This window comes from Sceloporus occidentalis, unplaced genomic scaffold (genome assembly GCF_023333645.1).
Source record: "Sceloporus occidentalis isolate IW3139 unplaced genomic scaffold, rSceOcc1.0.p SCAF_8, whole genome shotgun sequence".
Classification (NCBI taxonomy): Eukaryota; Metazoa; Chordata; class Lepidosauria; order Squamata; family Phrynosomatidae; genus Sceloporus; species Sceloporus occidentalis.
The window spans coordinates 8864107-8882757 of record NW_028316988.1 but is presented as its reverse complement, the minus strand read 5'-3'; the positions used below and the strand labels follow the sequence as shown (position 1 = coordinate 8882757).

The window sequence follows — 18651 nt, the reverse complement described above, 5'->3', positions numbered from 1 at the left end:
TAGAAAATATTCTAGTAACTAGAAAATATTCTAGTAATAGGAAAATAACTAGAATATTCTAGTAACTAGAAAATATTAATTAGAAAATATTCTAGTAACTAGAAAATATTAAAGTAATTAGAAAATATTCTAGTAATAGGAAAATAACTAGAATATTCTAGTAACTGGAAAATAACAAATATTCTAGTACTTAGAAAATATTATAGGAACTAGAAGATAACTAGAATATTCTTGTAACTGGAAAATATTCTAGTAACTGGGAAATAACTCAAATATTATTTGAAAAACTTTATCTTTTCTGCAATTTTATACTGTCTTTGGAAGATAGTTTTCATTGTTGTTAATTTTTGTGTTACATTTTTATTTTAAATTTTATTTTAATTTTAAAAAAGGAACTATTTTATTTATTTATCCCTTTCTAGGAATGAAACCAAAATAAAACCAAGTCGACCCGATGTAGAAGTCGAGGGCAAGTTTTGGAGCCAAAAGTATTGGTTTTGATATGATTGATGGATCATATTGACCGTCTGATAACTAGGCAAGGCCAGAGACTGAGCCTTATCTGGCCTTGGCTTATCTTCCTCCTCTTGGCTTTGCATCAAACCCAACTTTTGGTATAAAAGGACCAGGTTGGCGCTGGGCAAACCTAACCCAACCATTGGTCGCCATGTTCACGCTCCTCTTTGTGGCTTTGTTCCTGGGCTACGGTAAGTGCACTTGGGGTCGGCCATGGAGCCATGTCTGGGGTTAAGCCTTGGGAACCCAATGGGGGACTTTGGGTCAGTCACACTCTCTCAGCCTTAAGAGGAAGAAGGGTTTACAGACCGCACAAAAATGTGCAGCTCCACTGTTGTCGTTGCATACTTTCAGCAGAGTTGTGGGAACCTACTGAACGTATGCAACAACAACACTGGAGTTGCACATATTTTTGTGTTATGTAAACCCTTCTTTGGAATGGCAGTTTTATTATTTATTTATTATTTTTTAGATAGTACGCTACTGACAGGTTTTATTATTCTTATCGGTTTTATCCATTCTATCTACAGCGCTTTAAAAATAAAATACAATAATATTACTTATTTGTTTATTATTTTATTATTATTTATTAGTTATTTTATTTTATTATTAATTTTATTTATTTATTAGTTATTTTTAATTATTTATTATTTTACTTTTAATTTTATGTATTTGTTTATTTATTATTGGTTATTTTAATTATTTATTACTTTACTATTTATTTATTTATTGGTTATTTTAATTATTTATTATTTTATTGTTAATTTATTTTTATTTATTATTTATTTATTGGTTATTTTAATTATTTATTGTTATATTTGTAATTCATTTTTATTTATAATTTATTATTAGTTATTTTTATTATTTATTATTTTATTATTCATTTACTTTTATTTATTATTAGCTATTTTTAATTATTTATTAATTTACTACTATTAATAATTATTATTTATTTTTATTTGATAATTTATTATTATTATTATTATTATTATTATTATTATTATATCCCACCTTTCTCCCAATATAGGGAATGAAGACGGTGAATAAGTATAAAACAATACAATTCAAAAACCAATACAAAATTATTAAAATATGTGTAGTTTTGTGGGAGACTTAGCCTTCTCTGTCGGAGAGCTCTGATGCCAGGACAAACTACAAATCCCAGTGTTCTGTAGCTCAGATCCATGACAAAGTGGTCTCAAACTGTATTAATTCCACAGTGTAGATGCAGTCTTAGACATTGATATATTCCCTTAGGGACATGGTTAGATATTTTTGCAAATCATCTGCAATAATGGTCCAACCCTCCCAAAAAGCCCATCCAAAGTCCATAATCCACCAATAAAGTCCTATACATTGTCAAACGCTCTTTTTCGTCTTTGGATGGAGTCACTTTTCTTGGCATCGAATCAATAGGAACGTACTTAAGCAATCTTGCATATCTGGGGGGGGGGGGGGGGGGAGAAAACCAAACACTTCTAAACCTAAATCCACAGCAAAAATGTGCCATGTGCATCAAGTGTGCAATGCACACATCTCCATGAGCGAGGCACAAATGTGTGAGCAATGGTTCCATACACTCAGCTCCATTTCTGCAAGCTTGATGTGGCCAGCATCCATAGTTTTTAGTGGGTTTTGGGGGACTATGTGGCCCATGTTCTAACTCTTCTTGAACCTATGACGCTTGTGGTCCCTTCCAACACTAATATCCTAATATTTTGCATTGTTCTTAAATTGTATTGTTTTGTACTTGCTCCCCACCTTGGGTCCCTATACTGGGAGAAAGGCGGGATGTAAGATAATAAATAATGATGATGATGATAATAATAATAATAATAATTAATAAATTTAATTTATTAAATTGTTTTAATCTAATAAAATTAATAAAAATAGATAAATTTAATTAATAAATTTAATTGAGTTTAGTAATAATAATACATTTAATAAATAATATTAATAATAATACATTAATTAATAAATTTAATTTATTAAATTGTTTTTAATCTAATAAAATTAATTAAAAATAAATAAATTTAACTAATAAATTTAACAATAATAATACCTATAATAATAATATTAATAATACATTTAATAAATAAAACTACTACACTTCTGGAACAGGGCCACATAGCCCCCAAAAAACTACAAAAATGCAGATGTTTTGCAAAAATGCCTAACCGCATCCAAAAGGGAATATATTGACGTCTAAGGCTGCATCTGCACTGCAGAATTAATGCAGTTTGACACCACTTTGTCATGGCTATAGAAGACGGGTTTCTTGTGGCATCAGGGAAGGCTAAACATCTCAGAAAGCTACACATCCATCACATGAGTGCATGACCGTTAAAACCACATTTGACTGAATTCATGCTCCATTGCACATGCCTCCTAAGGCACCAACAGTTCTGGTTAACCTTTGCACCCTCCGTGTTTCTTTCCCTATATTTTCTCCTTCCCTCTTTCCTGTCTCTTTCCTTCTCTTTTCCTCCTGGATGCACTACGTCTCCCAGCCCATGGATGTGGCAAACCGGCCTATTTGCCCAACGTTTCCCGGGTCGTCGGTGGCGAAGATGCCAAACCTCACAGCTGGCCTTGGCAGGTGAGAAGGAAAGGCTTCGGGATCATGCAAAATAATCAGAAAATATGAAATTTAATGACATTTATTAGTGTATGGAAAGTCTCCCACCAGACATGGTAGAAGCAGCCATTATTATTATTATTATTATTATTATTATTATTATTATTATTATTTAAATAATATTTATTATATTTACATTATTATTATTATTATTATTAATATAATTATTATTATTGTATTTATTATAATTATATTTATTGACTTAAAGAATTATTATTATTATTGTATTAATTATTATTATATTTATATTTATTGCTATTATATTTATATTTATTATAATATAAATATTATGATTATTATTATCAACCTTTTTTTATCAGCACTATTCTTTTAGTCAAGATCATCCAGATCTCTGTCCTTACCTTTTACAATCTATGGCTTTTAAATCTAAGTGCAGAGATCTGGATGGTCTTGACTTAAAAGAATAGTGCTAATAAAAATAAATGTTGATATATAGCTTCATCGAAACACAAACTTGTACCATTTCTTCCCATAGAGTCTCATTAGGCGAGAGCGATTCAAGTTTGAACCACTGATCAGTTATATTGCAATACATACGGCAATAATTAAATATAAAATTCATGTTTAAAATTCAGGATTTGAAAAATACAAAGACTTTGCAAAATGACCAAATGGAAGCACAGCTTCCAAAATGCACTATTTCCCCAACTATTTCTTCTCCGGCTTCAAGTCAGTTATTATTCCCTTTCTATCTCTGGATGTGCTTTTCAGGTCTCTCTCCAATACGACAAGAACGGCGCATGGGCCCACACTTGTGGCGGGACTCTCATTGACTCAAACTGGGTTTTGACGGCCGCGCATTGCATCAGGTAAGTCAGATTTCCAAAAGGAAAGAGCATACATCGATCTGTTGCAAGATCATGGTTTCTGTCCTTGCTTAGGCTACATCTCCGCTGCAGAATTAATGCACCAAGACTGCTGTTTTGCAGTGGTTTTTCAATGCGTCTCTGTATGCAGAAGGAGAAGATGGAGGAGACATGCATGCAACACACAAATACATTTAAAACTGTGCATGCTTCCATTTTGGAAATCCTAACGCTACGTATTAATATCTAATGCTAATACAAAAACCCTAATGCTCTTAAGAGTTTATCACACTGGGGCTGGTTTCAGCATTAGAGAGCGATTAAAACGCACTGAAAGCATGCCGCAAAGGACGCAGAAACAGCGAGCAATTGTGCGAATGCTTATCACATGCAATAAAGTGATATTGGAAATGCATTGTTGCTGAAATCCCGAATGTAAAAAAGGGAGATGTTAATGCTTCTTTGTGACTGCTTTAATGGTGGGTTTGGTGCAACGCCGCACAAAATCATTACATGTAATGACGCCATTTTTCTGGGACGTTCATGGGATCAACTCCCGATCACCTTTGTGTGATAAACGCCATACAAAGTCGAGTGAGCGAATGGGACAATAAAGGAGCAATGCCTTGCGTTTTTGTTGCGATGATGGCAGGGAGGGTCTAAGTCGGATAACCAGATTACGTGTTTTCTGCTACGGTTTCTCCAGCTCAAGCCGGACGTACCGCGTCCTTCTGGGCAAACAGAACCTGGTCGAGGAAGAGGCCGGTTCGGTGGCCGTCGCGGTGGAAAAGACCATCGTCCACGAGAAATGGAACTCCTTCGTGGGCATGTAAGTCTATGGGGACAAAGAAGGATGGGTCAAAGTCTGCTGCAATACAGCATCCCCAACACAAAGTGTAAATAGCGCCATGCGGAGATACACTACATAACCCCAGCAATGTTCGAGCCCCATTAGAAGTAATGGAGTTCATGCCCGTGCCATGCAGCAGGCGCACACCCCGTTACTTCTTCCGGGGTGCGCCAGGGTTTTTTCCAGCGTGGCTTCCCGCGTAATGCGTGCCCGCGTATGACATGGGTGTACTGTATATTAAAACAGAATTAAATCACTACAATTATTCAAGCAAATTCAATGCTAAAACCAAGTTTAAAAAGGCCGAGATGCTTAAAATGAGCTAGCTAAGGAAAATGCCAAGTAACTCATGACCGTATAAATCCCAAGGTTACTTAGGCCGGAGCCAGAACAATTAAAGCAGTATCAAACTGCTCTAACTCTGTCATGCAGACATACCCATTGGAGTCAGAGGTGCCTGGAAATGTGCACACATTGCAAACGGATGCATTTAACTCCATTGCTGGGCTTGGAGAAGAACAAATGAGTGCAATGGATGCTCCAAAGAAAAGCCAAGGTGCCCAATGCTGAAAGTCAGTCTGAGCATGATGTTTCGGTGCATCGATCGCTGGGAATGAAAAGTTCTCAGACTTTCTCGTTTCTCTCTTTCTCCAGCAACGACATTGCCCTCCTCAAACTGGCGGAGCATGTCCAGTTCACGGACACAATCCAACCGTCTTGCCTTCCAGCCGAGGGCTCCTTGCTGGCCCAGGATTACCCTTGCTTTATCACTGGATGGGGACGACTCTGGAGTAAGTGCAAATAAGCCACATTTCTAGCAGGGATATGACCATGGCCTCAGGTGGCCCAAGCTGGGGGTCAGCAACCACTGCCCCCTCCAGCGCTGTCCCTCCTAAGACCCCCCTTCCATCCCCTCTAAGTTGGAGGACTGAATTATATGGGTTGCTACAAGGTAAAGGATAGGACCCACAACCACAGAGCACAACAGCAATGCAAAAGTAGCGGAGGCACAACCATCATGTAAAGTAGAGGATGCATAACCACAATCCAAAGGATGAGATGCACAACAGCAATGCAAAGTATAGGATCTACAGCTGCAATGCGGAGTAGAGGATGCACAACCACAAATGCAAAGAATGAGAGGCACAACAGCAATACAAAGTAGAGGAATCGAAGTATAGGATCTACAGCTGCAATGCGGAGTAGAGGATGCATAACCACAATGCAAAGGATGAGATGCACAACAGAGGCCTGTTCCTTCTTCTCCCTGACGTCCCTTTGGATGTGTAAAGTCTTGTTATCTCTGACCATGTGTTTGCTTTCTCCACAGCCAACGGGCCAATCTCCGACAACCTCCAGCAGGCCTTACTCCCCGTTGTGGATCACCAAACATGCAGCAAGTGGGATTGGTGGGGATCCATGGTGCGGACGACAATGGTGTGCGCCGGAGGTGACGGCATCGTTTCCGGATGCAACGTAAGTCCCCTTCCTGACTCCTCTTCCTCACTCCTAGCGCTTTCCATTGAAAGTGGTGCACCTTTTCTGCAAGGTCAGACTAGAGACCCTGAAAGAAAATCCTATCTCCTTCTGTGAACCTGTTTTCCATTTCATGAGGATCCATTCTGATCCATTCCTCAGAGATCCTTGCCACAGCAACCCGACTTGCAAATTAAGCTTGCAAAAAAGGAAAGGGTTATTAAATGCAAGATGCATAGTTGAGGACAGTCACCCTATGTCTTTCGTCACTGGAAGGAACCCATCTGCTAAATACATGCAAAGCATATCCTCCAGTTAATGTCTTAGGCTGCATCTGCACTGCAGAAAAAATGCAGTATAAGGCCTCCTTCCCACTACCTTTTAAATCGGATTGCAAATCAACTTGAACCGGTTTAAATGACCCTGGTTCACACTTAAACCATCGATTCGGTTGGCAAAGCGATTTATTTGTAAATGGAAACGCGGCCTCAGTCACGAATCCAGTGATTGTCTATTTCCATCTCCTTTAGTTTGAGGATAGGAAAGCCAAGCACAATGTCTCTATTTTCCTGATGGTTCCAAATGCACTTTTAAAAATGCTTTTACGGTGTTCTTCTTCCTCTTGGACCAGGGAGATTCGGGAGGTCCCCTGAACTGTGAGAGCGGCAACACTTGGGAAGTCCATGGCATCGTGAGCTTTGGATCCGGTCTGGGCTGCAACACCGCCAAGAAGCCAACCGTCTTCACCCGCGTTTCCGCTTACATCCCATGGATTACGGAGGTGAGAGAGGGGCAGAGCGGGCTTTTTCTGGGCCAGCAAAACCACCAAGGATGACCTGAAATGATCCTTTTATATCACAGCTGACTACTCCATCTCTATGGTGGCTTCCATGCCACTGGGGCATCAGAAGAGGGCTTTCCAACTTGTATTTGTCAACTGAGTTGCAAGGCTAGTTCAACAAAATGCTAGACTGGTGCAGAAGGATGTAATCAGACCTCCATATCCTCAGATTCCTTATCCACGGATTCAAGCAACCACAGCTTGAAAATATTCCAAAAGGGATCTAAATCCCACAAAGCAAACCTTGATTTTTGCCCTTTTGTAGGGGCTAAAATCGCCATTGTACTTAATGGGACTTGAGCATCCGTGGATTTTGGTATCCAAGGGACTGCTTGAAACCAAACCCCAGCAGAGACCAAGGGCTCATTGCAATAGTAGTAGCAGAAGTAATAATAATAGCAGCAATAATAAGAATAAGAATAATCAGTATGTAATGGGACTTGAATATCTGTGGATTTTGGTATCCATTGGGGTTCCTGGAATCAAACCCCAGCAAGGGCCCATTGTAACAGTAGTACTAGAAGTAGTAATAGTAGTCGTCATCATCATCATCCGTATGTAATGGGGCTTGAGCATCTCTGCATTTGGGTATCCCTGGAGGGTCCTGGAACCAAATCCCAGCGGATATCAAGGGCCCACTGTACTGTTTTCCAGTATGTACTGTTTTATGTCTCCTCTTCACATATATCAAACTCATCTTCTGTTGTGTCTTTTCCTCCACCAGAAAATCAACCAGAACTGAGCCGCTGGCCGTGGCGACACCGCGAATCCGTTCGGACAAAAACTCAATAAACATTTCAACACACCGCGTTTTGTGTTGATGCCTCTTTCTGCCCAAAACATTCATGCGCATCCCTCTGCTCTTCTTCCTCTTCCTTTCTAAGGAACTGCATGGTTTGAGTGTTGGACTAGACTCTGGGGACTAGGGTTCGATTCCTTGCTTAGCCATAAAACTCTTTAGACAAGTCACACTCTCTCAGCCTCAGAGGAAGGACATGGCAAACCTCCTCTGAACACATCTTGCCAAGGATAGGTTGACTTTAGGGTCACCTAAATGACTTGGAAGCACACAACAAACACCCTAAAGACCCCAGATCCCACCTGATCTTGGAAGCTAATGAGGGCCAGCCCTGGTTAGTCCTTGGATGGGAGACTCCCAACAAATAGCGGGTACAGTAGGCCATATTTCGGAGGAAGGAAATAGCAAAACCTCTTCTGGGGACTCCTTGCCTGAGAAAACCCTATGAAAAACTCATGGCATCTCCGCCAGGCATGCGTATCCACAAACGCACCAAATCCCAAAGTGAAGTCGAAGGCTTTCACGGCCGACATCCATAGTTTTTTGTGGGTTTTGGGGACTATGGGGCCATGCTCTAGAAGAGTGTATTCCTGACATTTCGCCAGCATCTTTGGCTTTGGCATCATCAAAGAAGATGGCACTTCCATGGCACCGTTCCCTGAGGATGCCAAAGCCACAGATGCTGGCGAAACGTCAGGAATAAACTCTTCTAGAACATGGCCATAGATAGCACGAAAAACCCACAAAAAACACCAAATTCCATTTCAGTGCCCACTTTTGTATGTTTTTAATTATACATTTTAAAAAACTGTAAGACGCTTTGTGTCCCAGATATCATCATCATCATCATCATCATCATAACAGCAACATTCCCGGCAAAGAAATTCCTCCACATTGTAACATTCCCAAACTCCAAGGAAGAGAAACAACCCAGAGTAAGGTGCGAGGAGCGTGGGCCGTACTGGGAGAAATCTCAAAAGGGGTTCAAAACCAGTGCCTTAATGGGAAGAGGTTACTTTCCAGTACTGGAAGCTCTCCTGGCCAGGCATCGTCTCTGACGGACCCAGAAAAGTCTGTTGAAGGGAGGAAAGGGGTATTAAATAATAATAATAATAATAATAATAATAATAATAATAATAATAGATCCTTAACAAAGGTCAAATATATTAGATACACCACTGAACAACCTTCCCATGCAGCATCACCAATGGTGATGCACATATCCCATCATCCAGTATTACCATGCATATACAGAATATAACAATAACAACAACAACAACAACTTATCCGCCTCTCCTTGTGGCTCGAGGCGGGTCACAACATAGTTAAAACACAATCATTACATAAAATACACACATTAAGCTGCATAAAATACACATATTAAGCGATCTACACAATATATACATGTGTGTGTGTGTGTGTGTGTATTGCGCAGATTGCTTAATATGTGTATTAACACTATACAGGTGTATTAACACTATATATATTATATAGAGTTAACAAGCATGGCATGGAGCAGGGTGACCAGACTGTCCTCTTCTTCCAGCGCATGGCGCACATTTCTACCTTATGTCCAGGAGGAATGTCAACATGTCCTTCGTTTGGAGCATCCCCAAGAAGCGTGAAACTTAGCAGTTGAGTTTGCCGCTTTTTATTTGGCCATGTCGCCCCACGTTTTCCCTTGAACGCCCGACATTTTTGCGGCGCGCCGTCCTCCATAGCGGTTGGGACATCTGGTCAGGAGCTATGGTCCCGACACAAAGTTTCCAGCCAAATGAAGCTTTTCCGACATTGGTCTTTTCTAACATTGAGAAACGCAGATTTTCAGCATGGTTTGCAACAAACAGTAAAATAAAACCAGGGCAAAGAAAGACTCGGATTCTGCTCTCAGAGAGCCTCCTGTAGCCATGCATGTCTACCTACAAGAGGCAAGGTAAAAATGCCTCCAGGATCAGTCACTGAGCATGCACAGAAAGCAAAAACAGGACAAAAAGGGAGAATTGGAGGGTATGCCATGATAACTCTCCCCACCAGAACAACCAATACACAACCAATGCAAAAAATAGAGGGGAGAAACTGACAAAGCTCTACAATGCGATACATCAATGGAATACTATATATCACAAAAAAAAACACGAAACCGCCACTAAAACATATGAACGAGACTAAAAATTATGTTTTATAGTGATGCCATGGAAGTAATACCGAAATTATCCAATGCAAGAGTTTATCAAACTAAGTCCATATATTTTCCCCAAATCCTTATAACCACTGCTGCAAAAAAAACAAACAGGTTGCTGCAAAAGGAAGACGGCGGAAAACATTGCGCCGACGGTAAATAAATGCTCTTTTTGGATCTTTGTGATAAAGGTTTTGAACTCTATATCCACATGTCCTATACCTAGTTGCAACTATGCAGCGTACTGGTTGCAGAAATGTCACGTATGAGTAGCAAGACAACTACCTATGAGGAGAGACTCAGGGAGCTGGGGATGTTTAGCCTGGAAAAAAGAAGATTAAGAGGTGATATGATAGCCCTGTTTAAATACTTGAAAGGATGTCATATTGAGGAGGGAGCAAGCTTGTTTTCTGCTGCTCCAGAGACTAAGACCTGGAGCAATGGATGCAAGCTGCAGGAAAAGAGATTCCAGCTCAACATTAGGAGGAACTTCCTGAGAGTAAAGGCTGTTAGACAGTGGAACACACTCCTTCCTCGGAGTGTAGACCTCCCTCCTTGGAGGTCTTCAAACGGAGGCTGGATAGCCATCTGTCGGAGATGCTTTGATTTGGATTTCCTGCATGGCAGAATGGGGTTGGACTGGATGGCCCTTGTGGTCTCTTCCAACTCTACGATTCTGTGATTCTATGAAACCTCAAGAATAAACTCTTCCAGAACACGACCACATAGCCCGAAAAACCCACAAAACACTATGGATGCCAGCCATGAAAGCCTTCAACATCACGATGGCCAGTGTGCTTCAAGGATACACAATGTTTTGAATGCACATCTCCTGTATCCCTGTATTATAATGCATTGGCTACCATCAGATCGCCTCTCCTGGGAAAGCCTTACCAATGTGGGATGTCGAAGTTGCTCTGTGGCTGTAGCTTGGGCATCCGGGTCGCATGCAGAAAATTTTCTGTAATTCATCCAACTGAGGGGTGTAGTCTGACGCAAAGGGATCTGCCATTCGATGCTCAGCCTGGATAAGAGGAAGCATTTTGAGAAAGCAACATGGAGAGCCAAGGAGGTCCTTCAGTTGCGTGGGCAAACCAAATATGATTCTTCTCATCAACACAGGATGTTGCTTGTGGGTTTTTCGGGCTATATGGCCATGTTCTAGTAGAGTTTATTCCTGACGTTTCACCAGCATCTGTGACTGGCATCTTCAGAGAATGCTTCAGCATTATATATACCCCACTCTCTTCCATGCCAGCATTCTCCAAAGATGCCAGCCGCAAATACTGGCGAAACGTCAGGAATAAGCTCTCCTAGAACGTGGCCACATAGCCTGAAAAACCCACAAAAATCTATAGAGGTTGGATAGTCCTCCTTTGGGATAGCTTTAGGTGTAAACGGCTACGTAGCCAAGGGTTAGAATAGACAGCCCTTGAAATCCCTTCCAGCTCTAAGGTTGTGCCCTCCATTGCACTCTGTGCCATAAGCGTTGCGTTTAGTTGTTGTACTCATTCCTCCAAGTTACTCAGCTCTTACTCCAGATGTAGGGTTCCCAGGAGACTTGATAGGTCCTTGGAGGATCTTTCCTTCTTGCTATCGGCTCTTCCAAGGTCTTCTTTTTCCACCGATAGGAGAGTTGACTTTCTACCGTGGCAGGTCTTTTTTATTATTTGAACTCCACTGATGAGTTAAAGTGAGAAAAACGGCATCTGCTTTGTGCACAATGGAAGGTTTGAACCTTCAGGAGACGCCAAAACAGAAATATCTCCACATTTTCCCTTGGCAGAAGACCAGGGCCTGGGTTGAACCTTTCCATCCCTGGCCCTGGCATCTCAGGTTGGACCCGCAGCTGATAAACTCTCCCAAAATATAAGGGCTTTGGATAACCGAGCCTGACTTTTCTCTGAAAGACAGAAAGCCATGATTGGAGCCCTCTTTGCTGTGCTGGTGCTGGCCTCCGCAGGTAAGGCTTGAAAACTATCATGGCACGTTTCTTCGGAGGGGTTTGCATTGCCATCTATGAATTGGTGCAAACTGCTAGAGACAGCCAGCGAAGGGACGCTCAGTTGTGCCAAAGAGTGGGTTTGCCCTAATATTAAGAAATAATCTATGTTCCCTTCAGGGATGTGAGTTTTCTCCGGTGAACTTGTTTTCCTTCCTTGCAGCCTTTGGTTGCGGAGTGCCAACCTACCAGCCCAATCTTTCCAGAGTTGTCGGAGGGAATGATGCCCGGCAAAACAGCTGGCCCTGGCAGGTAACAAAAAGAAAGAGAATGACAACTTCTGGCACAAAGTTGTCGGGCGCATGAAGAGCGCTTTCTCTTTGTTTGCTGGATTTTAACTTCAGGTTAATGGATCCTGAGTTGTGCAACATGCTGCGATCTGCTGTGTAATGCCTCTTCACAAGAGGATTCTGGCACAGCCCTATCTGAGGTCCATTTTTACGCAATGCACAATAGACGTGCAACTCCACGATTCATCCTCTCCAACATTCATTGTATGTTGCAATGAATAGAAAGTTACCCTCTGTCACATCCCAGCTGCGCAATGTCTCTTCGCTAACAGGTTCTGACACAGCCCAGTCTGACATCCATTTTTAATCAACGCACAATACATGTGCAACTCTATATAGCCAATATTCTTTGTATTCACAGCGAATAGAAAGTTACCCTCTGTCACATCCCAGCTGCGCAATGTCTCTTCACAAGAGGAGTATATTCAGTTCAAGACTGTAGACGTGGAAGTATGCATTGGGTACCAATGCACATTGTGCATCAGTGTGCAATGAACATTTGGTGTCTACCATAGGTGTCTACTAAGGAGGTGTTGTGCAACCATCATGTATCTCCATAGATGTGGAAGTACACTGCCTCATCCATGGATCTCAGCCCAGTTACGTATTTCTGCAGACTATATTGAGAATTATTCTCAGGAGCCATCTCTTTTAGGGGTTGCGATCGAAGGATACTCACAAGGCATCCATGCTTTAGTGGTGACTTTTCTGTCTTTCGCAGGCATCCCTTCAATATTCTTCCAGTGGGACGTGGCGCCACACTTGCGGAGGGACCCTCATCGCCGACAACTGGGTCATGACAGCTGCACACTGCATCAGGTATCTCAAGCCAGGGTCCTTCTTCTTGGCAAATTCATTGTGAAACCATTGGGCAAGGGACCAGACCAGATGGTCTATGTCTAACCTTATTATTCTACTTTGAAGTGTGGCTTTGGGGTGGTATGTGGCATCCAAAGACGGAATGGCCTGTGAGAGGAGATCTGACACATTTCCGATCTTGATGGCTTTAAAAGGGCTATCAAGACGGATCTCTTCCGACAGGCCTTCCCAGAATAATAATGCTCTCGGATACCCACTCACTGATCCTCCCAAGATGTCTGTCTTCTGGTTTCTGATGGTTTTAATGATTTATCCTGTATTTATTATTGTTGATGGGAATTATTATATTATTGTTGAAGGGAGGGAGGGGATAGTAGGATAATTTTGATACTGTATGAATTTTATAAATGCTACTGTTATTGTAAACTGCGTCAATCTTAAAGGAGAGGTGGGCTTATCATTATTATTATTATTATTATTATTAAGACTTCTGGAAGAAGTGATTCACCTTTCCTTTGGCCAGAATGACGGCACTTTATTGGGACCTGAAGGGTCAAAGACCATTATTATTATTATTAGTATTAGTATTAGTATTAGTATTATGGCCTTTGATCCTTCAGGTCCCAATAAAGTGCTGCCATTCTGGCCAAAGGAAAGGTGAATCACTTCTTCCAGAAGTCTTCAGAAGTGGAAATTCACCTCCTAAATTGGGATGCAGGGGCCCTCTTCACTGTCTGACACTATATATAGATATAGATATAGATACACACACACACACACACACACACACACACACACACACACACCCCTCTTCAGGCACAGTTCTGTTGGTGTCTTACGCATGTGAACATCCGTCCAAAAAAGCCGCTGAACAGAACAGTCTGACACACAGAACAACTTCCTTCTGTTGCAATTTGTAGACTTGCGCATGGAATGCCATTGCACAAGGCAGCATATCCACATCACTATGGAATCCTGGGATTTGTAGTTCATTATGCACCAGAGCGCTGTGAAAGAAGGCAAAATAGCTCGCAAAGCGACAGATCCCAGGAGTCCCATCCCACGGAGCCATGGATGTCAAAGAGTGTCAGACTGCATTATTTCCGCACCCTTAAATGCAACGCGTTAAACGTTGCGGGGTTTTTGTCGGATGAGTTATATAAGGCTGGGGATGCTGAGGTTGAATTACTCATCCAGTTCTTCTTCTCTCCATCCTTGGTCTTTCTCCAGCTCATCTCGGACCTATCGCGTCTACCTTGGGAAATACAACCTCAGTGCCACCGAGACGGGATCAGTTGCCATTTCTCCCGAAACGATCGTCGTCCACCCAAAGTGGGACTCCGGCAGTGTTTCCAAGGGGTAATTTCATCCTTTTTTCCTTACGATCCAAAGCTCCCAGGAATGTGGGATTCCCAACCAACTCAGAAAAAGGGTGCCGTATTTCAAGCCTTTACTAGAATTGCATCTACTGCATTTCATTCGGTGCTTGATCATATTCTCGAATCAGCCTTGTGTATCCATGGATTCTTTATCCACGGATTCAACCATCCATGGCTTGAAAATATTAAAAATATGCATTCCAAAAAGCAAAAAGCAAAGTTTGATTTTAATGTCAGGGAACCATTTTAATATCCCGTTGTATTTCATGGGACTGGAGCATCCATGGATGTCGGTAACCACAGGTGTCCTGGAACCAAACCAAGGTTTCGCTATATATACACCCATCAGATCTTTCCTTCCCTTGTTGCCCCATCAAAACAGGAACGATATTGCGCTCATCAAACTGGCCAAACCGGTCACCTTGAGTGACAAGATCCAGCCGGCTTGCCTCCCAAAAGCCAACTCCATCTTGGCCAACAATGTGGCTTGCTATGTCACCGGATGGGGACGCCTGATCAGTAAGTGTTTCCTTATGGCTTCGGTCCCTCAAAAGCAGTCAAAAGAGGCACATGGTTGCACTCTTTGTCATCTTCGTATAGATCCTACATCATACGTCTTTCCTAGCAAGATTCCTTCAAGGCACATTTGCCATTGCTTTCCTTTTAGGTCAAGAGAGCCTGACCAATGTCCCAGGATCAATTGATGCATTTCCAGTGTCAGTCAATCCTTGTCCGACACTCAACCCATTACATGAATGGACAAACACTGTTCGAAACACTTAAAAATAACTTAAAACAAGACCAAGTAAACCCATTGCAGAAGTTGGAAACTGGTTAAAACACTCCAGAATCATTTGGGGCCAAATGGGGACCTAACAGCTTCTGCAAACAGTTATGTTTTGGCACCTAAATAAAACCCAACTTCAAGTGGAAATGCACCTGAGGAAGTAGACTTGAGCCTAGGAAAGCTCATGCTTCCAACCTCTTTCTTTCAGTGAGTCTCAGAGGGGCTACGAGATCTCTCTACATATTATTTATTTATTGCTAATTATTATTGCATCTAAATGCATCTGAGGAAGTAGACTTAACCCTAGGAAGGCCATACTGCCAACTTCTTCCTTTCAGTTAGTCTCAAAGGGGCTACAAGATCTCTCTACTTATTATTATTATTATTGCATCTAAATGCATCTGAGGAAGTAGACTTCAGCCTAGGAAAGCTCATGCTGCCAATGTCTTTCAATGCATGCCACAAGATCTCTCAGCATACTGATCCTATATCTCTGAAGTCCAAGTGTGACGTTTTCAACCTTGGTCTCTCCATGTTCCTCTGCTTGCCTGCTAACTCTCTTGCTCTCGGGTCCTTCCAGCCAACGGCCCCTTGCCAGAGATCCTGCAACAAGGCCGGCTCTTGGTGGTGGACCACGCCACGTGTTCCCAGCCCAGTTGGTGGGGCAGCACCGTCAAAACCAACATGGTCTGCGCAGGCGGCAACGGCGTCATCTCCAGCTGCAATGTGAGTATTGGATGGGCAAACACCCGAACAGAGGAAGCCCAGGTTTGCACTTGCTCCCGAGATGCAACAGTTAGCATATGTATAGCGGCACCCATCGCTGCAAGATTTAGGGGATGGGTGTGTTTTAAGAGCGGGATTCGACATCGCCAAGGTGGGGACTCAAGCGACCAGGCTTCAGTCTCTGGAAATGCACCAATTGATCCTGGGAAAGTCACACTCTCTTGGCCTAAGAGGAAATCATTGGGCTTTGAGTGAGAACCTGGTCCTTCTTTTGGTAGTCACAACCCTTCTCCATAACTCAATGGTATGAAAAACTCAGAGGTTTCCTTTCCTTGTTGTAGATGTGTGTCTATACAGGATGTTTCTGATTTATGGCAGCCCTACCATCAACCTGCCCTGGGGTCTTCTTGGCAAGATATCTCCAGAAACATTTGTCGGCTGAAAGAGTGTGACTTGACCAAGGGCTCCCAGAGTGCTTCTGCGGACTCAAACCTTGGTCCAGTCCAATGCTCAAAACTACGAAACCGTGCGGGCTGTTCCACCTTAATGCAAAATGCTAAACAATAACCATCAATTACGATCACTATTATTATAGTTTACAGTTTTTTGTGGGTTTTTCAGGTGGCCACGTTTGAGAAGAGTTTCTTCCTGACGTGTCGCCAGCATCTGGGGCTTCAGAAGCATTCTCTGAAGATGCCAGCCACAGATGCTGGTGAAACGTCAGGAAGAAACTCTTCTACAACATGGCCACATAGTCTGAAAAACCCACAAAAAACTATGGATGCCGGCCATGAGAGCCTTCAACTTCAAATTATAGTTTCTTTGTAATAATACATACATACATTGATCTCTCTCTTTCGAATTCTTCTGCATTTCCTCTTAAAATGGTGTCCCTTGATGTCATTATAGTTGGGATTTCTCTGGTTTTTGCAAATTCCTGACATTTCATGACAGCGTTCCCTCCCTTCTCTGGACGCAATCTTGACTCTGGATCCTCCCGGTCAATTTTAACATCCTCTTTAGAGCTTCGGTGCCCAAACCTGGATGCAAACTAATTCTCTTTTTGGGTGTTGTGATGGTTTTACAGGGTGATTCCGGAGGCCCCCTCAATTGCCAAACCTCCGGCGGACAGTGGGAGGTCCACGGCGTGGTCAGCTTTGGCTCCGCGCTCGGCTGCAACTACTACCGCAAGCCGTCGGTTTTCACTCGGGTCTCAGCTTTCAATGACTGGATTGAACAGGTGAGGAGGGCCTTAAAAGACCGAGAAGGGGCTTAAAGACAGGATGGCAGGAGCATGGGATATTTCTTTTCTGTATTACAGCTCCCAGCATCCCCCAGTCCGTTGTAATCCAAAGAAACAACTCCAAAGAAATCTCCTGCTATCCAAGGCGCTGAGCTCTAGCCTGAAAATGACCAAAGCAACTTCGAACAGATGCTGCTGGAACACTTTTTTACACCTCTCTAAGAATTTCTAGGTCCTCCAGCACAACTCTGTGGTCAACATCTGCTGGACCTTGAACAAAATAGTTTATCACACTAGCGAGATTTCTAGATTTAATCTAGATTTAAACCAAAGAAAACCTGGAAATGTCCAAAGATTATCACACGGCGTCGCAGTTAAACTGGCAGCTTTGTACTTTCGGAACAATCCAAAAACAAAAGAGCTGCCATTTTTCTCTGCTTTGCGTTCGGATTAACTTCGCGTCATTTCACTTGGGCAGTCCCTAGTGTGATAAACTAACCGAATTTACAAGTTTGGTTTAAATTCGAATGTACTTTAAATCGTGTTTAGGTCCCGCTTTCCCGTGGGATCTCCCCATGTGTTATAAAGCCCATAGATTTGTGCTGGAGGACCTCCAAATGCCCAGGTCCTCCAATGCAACGCCCGGCAAAAGTTGGCCATAAAGCCCTGCTGGAGGACCCTAGAGGTTCCTAGGTAGAACATATTAATCATACCAGCAAATAACCATATCTGCAAAATTCAAAGTTGCAAAGATGAAATCCTCATTTTCCTTCCCTCTTTCTTTCCCTTTGCATTCTCTGCAGGTGATGGCAACACACTGAAGTATGGGATGGTATCGAGAAGTATGGGATCCAGAAACATCACCCAACAAACAAAGCCCTGCAATAAATCATAGAATCACAGAATAATAGAGTTGGAAGAGACCGCAAGGGCCATCCAGTCCAACCCCCTTCTGCCATGCAGGAACTCTCAGTCAAAGCATCCCTGACAGATGGCCATCCAACCTCTGCTTAAAGACTTCCAAGGAAGGAGACTCCACTATAGAAGAATAAATATGGCAATAAAAACAAAATCAAGCGTCTCCAACTCCCATTGATTGTATTTATGGATTTGGCCTCTTCTGGCTTGTATCTGTACCGCTCTGGTCCCATTTTGGAACCCAAAAGACCCTTAGGACAGACACCTCTTTGTGCCCTTTGCAGGATTTATTTCTTCTCCTGCTAATGTAGGGTAACAACTCTGAAATCCCCCAAGTGTTGTTAGACTGCAAATCCCAGCA

General features: G+C 42.3%; 2 protein-coding genes across 2 annotated transcripts; both read left to right on the top strand.

Annotated features, from left to right (window-relative positions):
- The first annotated feature begins 557 nt into the window (after window positions 1-557).
- On the top strand, window positions 558-7950 carry LOC149307812 (chymotrypsin-C-like). The gene is made up of 8 exons (XM_089536941.1): window positions 558-707; window positions 3027-3115; window positions 3887-3984; window positions 4688-4810; window positions 5486-5622; window positions 6162-6307; window positions 6939-7088; window positions 7873-7950. The coding sequence occupies exons 1-8, from the start codon at window positions 668-670 to the stop codon at window positions 7888-7890; spliced, it is 801 nt and encodes a 266-aa protein (XP_089393067.1). The 5' UTR covers window positions 558-667; the 3' UTR covers window positions 7891-7950.
- A 4096-nt stretch (window positions 7951-12046) lies between these two features.
- Window positions 12047-17826, top strand: LOC149307811 (chymotrypsin-like elastase family member 2A). The gene is made up of 8 exons (XM_089536814.1): window positions 12047-12089; window positions 12292-12380; window positions 13140-13237; window positions 14468-14596; window positions 14999-15135; window positions 15984-16129; window positions 17217-17369; window positions 17605-17826. The coding sequence occupies exons 1-8, from the start codon at window positions 12047-12049 to the stop codon at window positions 17824-17826; spliced, it is 1017 nt and encodes a 338-aa protein (XP_089392940.1).
- The last annotated feature ends 825 nt before the right edge of the window (window positions 17827-18651 follow it).

Coding starts and splice junctions, on each gene's coding strand:
- LOC149307812 (XM_089536941.1), top strand. CDS start 668: ATGTTCACGCTCCTCTTTGTGGCTTTGTTCCTGGGCTACG. Junction 708..3,026: donor GGCTTTGTTCCTGGGCTACG/GTAAGTGCACTT, acceptor TACGTCTCCCAG/CCCATGGATGTGGCAAACCG. Junction 3,985..4,687: donor ACGGCCGCGCATTGCATCAG/GTAAGTCAGATT, acceptor CGGTTTCTCCAG/CTCAAGCCGGACGTACCGCG.
- LOC149307811 (XM_089536814.1), top strand. CDS start 12,047: ATGATTGGAGCCCTCTTTGCTGTGCTGGTGCTGGCCTCCGCAG. Junction 12,381..13,139: donor AAAACAGCTGGCCCTGGCAG/GTAACAAAAAGA, acceptor TGTCTTTCGCAG/GCATCCCTTCAATATTCTTC. Junction 15,136..15,983: donor CGGATGGGGACGCCTGATCA/GTAAGTGTTTCC, acceptor GGGTCCTTCCAG/CCAACGGCCCCTTGCCAGAG.